The following is a 12013-nucleotide window of genomic DNA, read 5'->3' as shown; positions in this document are numbered from 1 at the left end:
CAGGTGCTGAGAGTCACATTTGGCCTTTACTCAGGGATTATGAGAGCCATGTGTTTCAATCTGGGATTTGATTAAATTCATTTGTGGCTGTGGGGAATTTACAAAAGCAGGTTTCAGAGCTTCAGTCTGAATACATTCTGCATCGGGAGTTTCTGTGCCGCTGCTTGGTGTCATTTGAGAGTCAAACGAGCCCCACACACACACACGCACGCACGCACGCACACACACACACACACTTAAAATGGAGTGCAGGGTAAGCTCTAATCTCTTCCCCGTGACCAGGATGAGTGGACTTTGCACAACCTCGAGATCACAAAACACCAAAAGCTGTCAGCCAAACCGACGGGTTATGTAATCGGCTGTAACTATTCATCAGCAGTCACTGCTTGGAAACAAATGTCAGCTTTTCACAAAGTCAACAAAACATGAAAATAAGCTAGTTTTAGTGTTTACTGTGAGTAGCTTCGTGTAAAAGGGACATTATGATGAAGGTACATGTTGGCCATTCACATGCTCACTTATGTCTCATAAGTTGTGTTTTTGTGGTCAACATACTGTACGTATGGAAGCCATGACATCCTCTGAAGGCCCAATGCCTGCAGTGTGGTCGTAACGGTTCACGAGGCCGCGATTATCCAGACGGGTCGTTTTATACGGTTCCGCTGTTTGAAATGACCACGATGGGGACGAACAGCATCACACATGAATACAGTCGGGCTCAATGGATCCACAAGCGTCTCAGCTTTCCAGTCAAACCCAATTCATGCTTTTACAACACTCGACTCATCTGGACCACTCGCACTGTGATGCCACACGTTCTCATAAATCCCTTTTTACGTGCCGTTAAGAACACGTTCTTTACAGGTTCATGCACGAAAACCATTGTCCTGCTTTATTGGTATTCAATATACGATGATCCCTCCACAGCTCCCCTTATATTTCATATTAATGTTTCTCTGAAACACCCCTGATGATGTTTATTCGTCATATTCATCAAAGCAGAAATATTATACTTGCAGCCGTTTAGGGCTTTATCAAGAAACTGAACTTCTTTTTGCCGTATCTTTTGCTGTTGCATCCGTCTTTGATGGCTTCACGTTTTCTCTTTGTCTTCTTCACCTGCAGAGGCGGAGTCATCAGAGTTCAGCTGCAGGTTTTAAAGAGACACTCGTTCATCATTTCATGCATTTTCCCATTTGTTAGATGGATGACCGAGAGCTCACATCTTCTCATTTCTGTTGTGCTCAAAGACATAAATCACAAGTTCCAAATCTCCTCAGTCTGACTCCTGACAGGGAAGAAAATGGGAATCCTCCACAGTTCTGTATCCATCCCCAAGAGATATCCTTCAAATGGGCCAGGAATGATTCTCGAATATTATGTTCACGGATGTCTCGTCTTGCAATTAATTGCAGAGATGTTATGAATGAGCGTTTCGTGACGGGCCTTGGATCTTTGTAACTCGATGAAACGTGAGAGCCAACAGGCTATTTCTTCACAGTGCTTCTGTTTTCCTCCCTCAATGTAAAGAACCAAACGTGATCGTGATAATCAATAAGTAAGTCAATTAACAATTGTTTTTTCATGGATTTCTTGGCCACCAGGGGGGAAGAAACTCCGAGACTCACGGCTAACGGCTAAAAGCTAAAAGCTAATTGCCTGTATACACACCCAGCAGACACTGAGCAACTTTATCAATCACCTGGAGTTGTTCCCCGGCCGCCTGATGAATTTAAGTCCAATATTCACTTTCCTTTCAGCTGCGTTCTGCTCTGAACTCGTTCCTGAGGGAAGTGTGTGGCCCTGTAGCTGTTAACTGCTCCATATGTTTCCTAGTAAACTCTAAATGTGTCTGTTTGGCATGGGACTGAAATATAATGATGGACGATGTGAGTGTCACAAAGGAAACAAAACAACAAAGGAGAGATTTTAATTCACATCAAGTCACGCTTCCAGACAGTCAATACAGCAGCCGAACAGGCGACGCGATAGTGTTCAAAGGTACAAAATGTCGTCCAGAAGAAAGACCGACTTGTAGCGTAATCTTAGCGCATCCACAGTCGTGTAGTTCGTTTTTTTTAATACAGAAAACAGTATCAAACATTAGTCATGTCATGACAAAACCAAGAACATACGCATGCAGTTTCATTTTTTACATTTTTTTTCATAATATTGAGCTTGCATACAAAGGCAGACAGATTACAAAATGAAATCACACGTCGGTTGTATTCATTACGTATTCATCGGGGAGAGAGAGGGAGGGGGGGGAGGGGGGGGGATCACCGTTGTGTCGAGGATTATATTGAGATGCCAACAAGGTTTCAGAGCCGGTTTGTGCGTCACAAGTCAATGAGGCTGAAGAGGCTGTGAAAGCTGAAGGAAACGGAGGAGCGAGGGCCCATGTGATGCATGAAAGATTGCATTCCTCAGTGCTGAAGGTGCGATGACGTTTGTCTCAATCTTCTCCAGGATGAGCAAGATGTAGTGTGGAAGAACACAATAGAACAAGAGGGTCAAATCGTATAAGAGATGTTCGTCACGATCCACCAGCTGAAATTAGTGAGTTGACGCGATGTGATTATAAGAGCGGTCACACTGACGCCAATCTAAATGCTCCCTAAGAACAAGCGTGGCCGGCCGCTCACGTAAAGTGACGCGAGGTGACGGAAAAAAGCTGTTTGCTGGATTGCAAAGCCTGACGGGAATCCTGAACGATGCGCGAGGACTGTTCTGTTTCGTAGGCCGTGTTCCTTGCTACCAGTCAGTGCACGGCGGGACTTTACAAGGAAGGCCGGTGCGTCGGGGCATGCAGAAAAAGAAAGGGTCATCAAACTCATAAAATCACAAGTACATGGCATGCATCCCAGCCTGCTGGTCCATGAGGGCAACGCAAGTTGGGAGTTTTTCAGTCCTGGTGAGTTTCCAGAGCTGCACTAAGGGTACGAAACTTCAACATAAAATATTAAAAGAAAGAGAAAAAACATGAATAATTGAACAGGCTAGAGGGACTTAAAGTAAAACAATTGTTCTCTGCGTGTCTGACTTTAGTAAACCTGGCCGTTCAACCGTCTCTATCCCAGATATGCGTGTGCTCGGATACAGAGCTGGAGGTTTGACATGTGAACGATAGACACGGAGCACGAAGCTGCACGTTCTCAGAGGATTGACTGAATAGGAGGAGTTAAACGTTTACATTCTGTTTGGTACATTTATAGTGGAGCTGCTTACGTTAGAAAAACAAAGAAAACATCATAGTAACAATATACATACACTGCTAGTAGATTCAAAATTCTCGCCCGTCTCAGCGGCGGTTGCATCGCACGACTGAACAATCGCAGTGACTTTAGCAAAGGGCGTGTTCGCCCCCTCAGCAGCAAACTTCAGCAACAATAGGCTGTTGTAAACAATACATGCTTTTGAAATTATTGTTGTTGTTTTTTTTTGTAATATTTGACGTAAACTTTCCGTTGTTGAAATTCTGCCCTTTTGACAAACAGCGGGTACATTTTCAGCCACATCACAGGTGAAGATGCTGCCAGCGAGTTTTTTGTTGTTGTTGTTGTGGAAACTCATTTTACAGTAGTGTAAACGATAAGCTGCACACACACACACACACACACACACACCATAGAGCTGCCCAATCATGTGGTGGTGTTGTGGTTCGACAAGTGATTATTTCTTTCTTTCAGCTGCTGAACTTCCCTTTGTTGTTGATTACAGCGGCTCTCTGTCGAGCGGACTCTCTACCTTCCACACAGAAGTGAAGCTGTGTGACCGTCAATGTTTCCACCTCGGTGCTGAAATTCAAAATCACAAATCACCTGAATCACCAGCTGCATATGAAATCTACTTTTAAATTCGTTACCTGACTAATCAGAGATTCGGTGCAGCTGTTACACGATTATGCTCTTATTGCACTTATCGACACATCGTGAACCTGAAGTCTGAACCGCTGTTCTTGACCCTTTTACCACCGACGTCGTCTAAAAGATGCGTGTGCATGTTGGCAGCAGAAGTGTTGTTTTGCCCCAGTCGACGAGTTAATATGATTTAAACACAGAATTAAAACTGTTACCAGCATCAACATTTCTGGTTTTTGCATGTTCTGTTGTCAGAATCAATATTCCAACAGTTCTATAGAATTCAGACAGGATCACGAGCATTTCAGAGCGAAAGGTGTTTCAGTTGAACTGGTGACCGTGGTTGCTCGTAGTAATAATAATAAACACAGATGAGTCTGTATTGAAAACTGATTTACGAGTTAACGAGGACTCCGACATGTTCTGTTGGCGTTTTCAACAGCTGCCGGCACTACCAACATCCGCGACGCTTTCGTCTGAGAGTCACCAGTTAACACTTAAACTGAAACACTGTCGTCTACAGCTGCAAGCTGTTAAACGTGTCGACGACCACGGGACTGTTTGTAGCGGCCATTTTAAACCTCTGAGTCTCTGTCAGTGTTTGACGTTCTGTACCTGAACACAGATAACAGAGTTGTCATCTGGTGACATTACGCGCTTGGTTTCTCGTTCGAATACATCTTTATATCTGACCACCAATGTATTCTACTCACTCACCGGTGGCACACGGATCTGAAAAGTCCATTTGTTTATGTTGCATTCTCCATCTTTGGTGGTTAATCACCTTGCATAGCTTGACAAGCTGTTACACTCCAGCATACTACATTGTCAAACTACGTTCAAACACTGTTTACAAGCTGTAAAAGGGTCTATAGAGCATTCCCGAGCCGAAAACAGCAGTGTGGCCTTGTACCCATGACTGATCTCCAATTTTACTTGAATTTCTAAATGAATCTTATTTAGACATCTGTCGCTTTAGCACTGTAAATAAGAAACCTGCTATTTTGAGGTCCGGGTGGGATGACTGAATGGACGAAGCACTTGTGGAGCCTTGACATCAGGATTACCACACAACCAGGCAGCTCCATAGATCAGAGGTTGCACTAAAAAATAGGTGAGTAATCCAAGTAGGTGGCGCTAAGACACCTAAATATACTTGCTGTAAGTCGGCTTGGGGAGGCAAAGTTGATTTTCTGAGGCCTCAGTATACTTCAAACAAGGTGCTGATGGTGCTACAGTGTCTGGCTGAGACCCCCACACAACAATACCCACTATAGGCCACATTCAGACACAGAAAGGGAGGCCATGCCGTTGTCCAACAAAAAAAGACAGCGGCGGCAACCTCCGGTTCGGAAAAGTGAGTTCCTTAAAGCTGCATTCTCTCTAATGACCACCAGGGGGCTCCTCTGGTTGTATAGAAGTCTATGAGAAAATGACTCTACTTCTCTCTTGATTTATTACCTCAGTAAACATTGTAAACATGAGTTTATGTCTCAACCTCTAGTTTCAAGTCTTCTTCAATACAGCATGATGTTCATTTAGTACATTATGGTCCATTTAGAGTCACACAGACCATAAAGCAGGGGATGCTTTAGGGCGGGGCTACACGCTGATTGACAGGTCTCTACCAGAGACGTATACGGCGTCTCTACGTCACTCCTCCTCAGTCCAGATATATTCACTTGTGTTCACTGGCTGAAATTCCAAGATGGCCGCAGTCAAAATGCAGAACTCTAGGCTTTTAAAACCGCAGTTCTCAAACTCACGACGACTAGGTCCATTTCTTACATGCAGTCTATGGTTCAAGCCGTATTTCATCTGTTTGCCTCACGATTGTCTTGTGAATGCCTGTGACGCTGCCGCCGTGCAGTGTGTCCGTGTAATGCGCCTTTAAATTCATGGATCTATGTCGCGGAAGTAAACCTGTGATTCATCGTGTCACCAACAATCCCTTCCCCCACCAGCAGCTCATTGGATGTTTTCTAACGCGGCTCTGAAAGCCAGAGGCAGCATTTTAACTTCTCATTCAAGCTCTCCTGGCTGTACTTTTTTTTGTTTTAACATTTTGATTGTAATACCATGTACAACCCCAGCAGGGGAGACGGTTTGAAAGTGTTTCCCCACTTGAATGATTCATCGCATTGAGGCGACAAAGACGAGAGTTGTTGGAGATGGATTGGCGGAGGCAGTGGGATGAAGCCAGGAGGAACATATGACTGCATGCTTTCCTCCAACTGTGGACATTCAGAATGGGTAGAAATGCGACATCGCTACGGTTAAGGTTTGGCTTGGTTTAGGCACAACAGTTATGGAATGATCATGGTTGAATTAAATAACGTTAATAGTTGGTAGAAAAGGTCAAAGTCGAATCTTTTGCTGACCCATCCGACCACCCTGACCATCTCCCTCTGTGGACGTCCCTAAAGTCTTTACTACTTTCTTTGCTTTCAATGGACAAGCGTCCTACTGTAATGACCGCAGCCGAACATACCCTGTAGTCTGTGGACATTTACTGAGGACGGTCTCGGTCGGACAGCACGTTGCGCCATCAAATTAGTTTGAAGTATACTGAGGAATTACCTCGAGGTTAGGACCTTGTCGTCACCAGGCAAATGAGTCAAACTAAAACATAAATGCGCCATATCGCTAGAACAAACTGCTTGCAGTCGGCCCGTTGGTCAGAGCTTACAGAACTTACGACAGGACCTTCGCTACCCAACAGCTTGACAATCGTATTAAAGTGCAACGTCTTCGACATGAGAAGCACTCCACTAAACAGTTCTGCATACTCCCAACAGTATGAAATGTTGCTACATCCTTTGTTGGATTGTCCACTCTTTGTTTGTGCTGTTTCAGGGACCGGTGCATCATTGCTAAATCACTTAGCTGCTGTTAAAAGATCTCATCGAATAGAAAGCATTTGCTCATTTTTTTTCTTCACTGATCAAATTTAGAATTCCGAAGCTTACAAATTCGACACTGCAATCCCCGCGATTCATTTTGTGCATTGAATTTCTGTTGAAAAGAAATGAGTTGCTGTGCGACCTCTATTGTACGTAAGAACACACACGTAAGGATATTTTTTAACCGAGCCCTGTTGAGGGGAAATATATTCCCAAAGAGGTGTCGCAGGTCGAGGAGAATCCAAGAAGAAGACGGGTGAGGAAAATGAAGGCAGGAAGTCCTATCTGGTGGTGGGGTGGGGGGAGGGGCGGGACAGGATCGGGGTCTTCAGTCATTTAATGAACCAGGTAATTCATTGGTCAACGTGTGCCAGCGCTCAATTTTCTTGTCCTTGTTTTTAAGGCAGTCAAACCAGTGTTTGAGCCTCTCTCCGTTTGCATTGATACCCAGAGATACTCCACCTGAAAGAAGGCACAAGGAGAGAATCAGTCATACGCCGAGCTCTCAGCGAAGATTTACATCAATTTCTCACATTATACGAACGCGAAAAGGTAGAAGCAGCATTATAGTAACGGATCAAAGCTTTAAATATGTTATCTGTAATGAGACACTCTTTATAACTCGGGATTTATTGACGGTTAATACATCATTCACTAAAGTAGACCGGACGAGCTCCCCTCCAGGTCCTTTCAGTGGCTGTTCTGGTGATGTCTGCTGTGTTGCCGAGGGCATCCATCTTGGTTTAAAGAGATCTCTAGCTGGCACAGTGAAATATTACCACGTCCATCTCATGGTGTTATGGCTGGTGTCGGTTTGTTTTTGAATAAATGTGTGAATAACTGTTTAACAAACATCTCCAAGGACTTGCAGTGAAACATGCCTTTAAGTGTTTGTTTAAAATAAAGAGATGTAGACAATAAGTCAACAGTTTTACTGCTGCTTAGTGCTGGAAGTCTGGTTCCTGTGAATAAAACAAATGAATAAAACAAAGTGTAATTTGAATTTGACATACAGGCAAGGTCACTGAGGGATGAGAGCATGAAATGTGTCCTCACTGCGACGTTAATTGATTCTTAAAGAGAGAGTGCACCCCATTTATGTGGCTGTCCGATCAGTGTTGATAAATGTAGTCAACTGAAGCAATGACCTCCTCAGCGTTGCTATATTGACCCAGAAAGCTGATTTCTCCTGCTAATTGGAGACGTGTTGGCATTGCCCACATGTACCAGGATGCATTGGGTGCATGCATCTGTCCAACACAAGCGACAACCTCCCATTCTAAAAAGTGAAGCCAATCCTGAAGTGTCTTAAAGCTGCATTCTCTCTAGTGTCCACCAGGGGACACAACAATATCCACTATAGGCCACATTCAGACACAGAAAGGGAGGCCATGCCGTTGTCCAACAAAAAAAGACCGAGGCGGCAACCTCCGGTTCGGAAAAGTGAGTTCCTTAAAGCTGCATTCTCTCTAATGTCCACCAGGGGGCTCCTCTGGTTGTATAGAAGTCTATGAGAAAATGACTCTACTTCTCTCTTGATTTATTACCTCAGTAAACATTGTAAACATGAGTTTATGGTCTCAGTCTCTAGTTTCAAGTCTTCTTCAATACAGCATGATGTTCATTCAGTAATAAATAAATGAATAAAGCAGGGTGTGCTTTAGGGCAGGCTTACTGTGATTGACAGGTAGCTAACACATCTGTATACGGCATCTCTAAGTCACTCCTCCACAGTCCAGACAGCCAGTGGTGGTGCTGATGCTGAGGAATATCTCTCGAGCTGTTTCAGCTCATCGTTATCGCCGATGAAAGCAGAGCCGGCGCGGTTTGTCCTGTGCTTACCTATGAAATCGTTGGACTTCCCGATGTCGTAGTCCCACACGGTCACCTCCAAGGTCTTTTTGGTGAGGTCTGCATATTTGATGTCGTAACAGAACTCCTACAGAAAAACAGCAGAAGAATAAGAGCTCCTCTCTCCAGTGCGATCACATACAATTACATATTTTCAGATCATCACAAAGTACGAAGCCTAAAATGTGAGTTTAAAGGTCCGGGACATCCAACAAGGATCCGATCTGCTTTGCAACCTTCACAACAGAACTCTTCTGTGTCGTGTTGGGTTTGTTGCGTCATTACAGACCTGAATGCAATCTACACGTTTCATCTTCTGGTGAAAGTGATTCACATACTTCTGATTGCCTCATTGAGCTTGAATTGTTTTTGTTTTGAAATAATATTCAGTTTAATGTCGGGGAAGTTGTTGCTTTTTCTCACTCTCGGGGAATCATTCACGTCGTAGACTCATTCCATATACTACAAGTGTCTTGATTGGAGCACAGGGAAATTAAAGGGCAATTAGTGATGGGCGGATCAACACTGTACTTGTGGTATTGATTCCCTAAAAAAATATCTAATAAAATTAAAAACGAATGCATCGCTTCCAAACGTTTTTTTTTACCACTTTTACATAATGTTTCTGCCAAAACAGCCCTGAGCTGGCAAGCATCACATGACTATGGAAGCCAATGAGACATCAGAACTGAGCACCCAGTTGCACACTTCCCCATCAACCATGTGAGAGAATGACCTGAATGAAACGTAGATACAAACATACAGCAACATGCACGAGTAACCTCCTCTAAACATGTAAAAACAACACACAGGAAATGTATCAGTTGTTAAAGTATTTCTGTAAAATACTGGACTGTTCTTGGTGGCACAAAGATGATCTGGATTCTTAAAATTGTAAAATAAAGTATCTGTATCATGTTACTCATCTGTAACAGGAGCATAATCAATGAAGTCCCCCGTCAATGAAGCGAAACAAGCGTTTTCTGATATCAGTTTGCACCGTGTGAAGGAAGGGAATTCATTCAGCATTTATATCTGTAGTTCAGGGCCGCTGCTCAGTGGAAATCAATGCCTCGATACCGTTGCTCGTCTCTGACGCAAATAATGTCAGAGGTAAATGTCAAGCCGCTGGCCCGCGTCAGCGTTTGGCCGTGGCCGTCCGCTCGTGACGAGCTGCCCTGTGGCACGACACTCTGAAGGACCTGCAGAACATGTCTGGGTCCTCAGGGAGTTTATTTCAGATGTCAACAATATTTACATTCAGTCACTTTGGTTACGAAAGAGTTGACTGATGAAATTAAGGTCTGATTACTGGTCGACGAGCCCTCCCCCCCTAACGAGCCCCACTACAGCCACACTACCTGCACTGTCTACATTTTTACTGGGCCGAGGTGCGTGAACTAAAATGAATTTAATGTCGTGAAAATGGCAATAATGAGCTGAAAAAAGCTGAGAAACCAAGGAGCAACCTCCGTCTTAAAGCTGCATTCTCTCGACTGACCACCAGGGGGCGACTCCTCTGGTTGCATAGAAGTCTATGAGAAAATGACTACTTCTCTCTTGATCTATTACCTCAGTAAACATTGTAAACATGAGTTCGCCCTCACTTCTGCTGCTCTCACAAAGCGATGAAAGAAAAATACGGCTGTTTTTTTCAATTTGACAGCCTCATCTGACTCTCACAATGGCTTCTGTGGTTCCCGGGGTTATGGAGGTTGCTCAGCACATGAAAGCATCGGATAAACACTTTGAAAAAAAATGAATAAGAAAAAAGGGAAACTAAAATTGGAGCTTCAAGGTTTTAGCGCCAAAGCGGTGGATTCCTACCTCGTTGAACTCTGGATTGAGCGTCTTCTTTTTCACAGCAGTCTTGTGCTTTGACTTTTTGTTCTCGTCGGGCTTCAGGTACCTGCAGGAGAGCAGAGCGAAGACTTAACACCTCCAAGCTTTTACTGCGGAGAAAAGACCACAAATCCCTGCAGATCCACCCATTAAATGCCTTCATCGGGTATCATTTGAAGCCCTCATGGACCATGTAAATCCTCACGGAAGCATTGTTCAGCTGTTATTGCGTTCTGTCCTGCAGAGGGCGCTGTGGCACTGCCCCACATCCAACCACACAGCTGCTTCACATCACCACATTACTTACGTTGTCTGACTTTAATAGACTCCATCTGTGGTTTTATTAAAGACTGTTTTTCCAGTTGGTAAACTGGAAAAAAAGTTGGTAAATTCATCACTCACATTAAGAAGACTCTACAGGTGAATATTCACCACTTCATCACTCACATTCAGAGACTCTACAGGTGAATATTCACCACTTCATCACTCACATTCAGAGACTCTACAGGTGAATATTCACCACTTCATCACTCACATTTAGAGACTCTACAGGTGAATATTCACCACTTCATCACTCACATTAAGAAGACACTACAGGTGAATATTCACCACTTCATCACTCACATTTAGAGACTCTACAGGTGAATATTCACCACTTCATCACTCACATTAAGAGACTCTACAGGTGAATATTCACCACTTCATCACTCACATTAAGAGACTCTACAGGTGAAACTTCACCACTTCATCACTCACATTTAGAGACTACAGGTGAAACTTCACCACTTTATCACTCTCATTCAGAGACTCTACAGGTGAAACTTCACCACTTCATCACTCAAATTTAGAGACTCTACAGGTGAATATTCACCACTTCATCACTCACATTAAGAAGACTCTACAGGTGAATATTCACCACTTCATCACTCACATTAAGAAGACTCTACAGGTGAATATTCACCACTTCATCACTCACATTAAGAGACTCTACAGGTGAAACTTCACCACTTCATCACTCACATTAAGAGACTCTACAGGTGAACAGTCACAACATGACCTCATAGATATCACCATGAAACTTCACCACTTCATCACTCACATTAAGGAGTATTTATTGTATTACAAGTTTTCTGAAATGTTTAAATATGCAAATGAGGCATTATGTAATGGTAACTTTTAGTAAATTTAGGAGACAAATGAGTGAAAACTAATAGTCCTACATTCATCAAAGTTATCACGTTTAGTTCAGAGGATCCACGGCCTCTGGGGGCAGGTTGTGGTGCTGTTGAGTTGCATTGATGTACTGAGAGGTGTTTCTAATGTATCTCATCTCCCCTGAAACCTCTAAATGGGATCGACAAATCATAAGAAACATCTCTCGGTAAGGCAACCTTTGAACGCGGCAGCTAAACGGATGGCACGAAATCGATAAGTGTGCCAGATAATTTATTGGAGATGATGAAGAGCCCTCTCATCTGCATGCCACATGACCTTTTTTACAGCCATTGGCAGTTTGATTGGCCCAATCCCAGCACCCCCCCCCCCCTCAGGCCTTAA

General features: G+C 43.6%; 1 protein-coding gene across 1 annotated transcript in view; it reads right to left on the bottom strand.

The window, feature by feature from the left end:
• Positions 1-7091: 7091 nt before the first annotated feature.
• doc2b (double C2-like domains, beta) overlaps positions 7092-12013 on the bottom strand; it is a gene marked incomplete at both ends in the record, with an annotated part of 85537 nt that continues 80615 nt past the window's right edge. Inside the window, 3 exons of the mRNA XM_079282772.1 lie at positions 7092-7225; positions 8606-8702; positions 10442-10523. Of these exons, the coding sequence (XP_079138898.1) occupies positions 7092-7225; positions 8606-8702; positions 10442-10523 (313 nt within the window). The remainder of the gene's footprint in view (positions 7226-8605; positions 8703-10441; positions 10524-12013) is intronic.

This window comes from Melanostigma gelatinosum, assembly GCF_949748355.1.
Source record: "Melanostigma gelatinosum genome assembly, chromosome: 14".
In the NCBI taxonomy this organism is placed as follows: Eukaryota; Metazoa; Chordata; class Actinopteri; order Perciformes; family Zoarcidae; genus Melanostigma; species Melanostigma gelatinosum.
The sequence above is the reverse complement of the archived record's forward strand: the minus strand, read 5'-3'. Positions and strand labels throughout refer to the sequence as shown.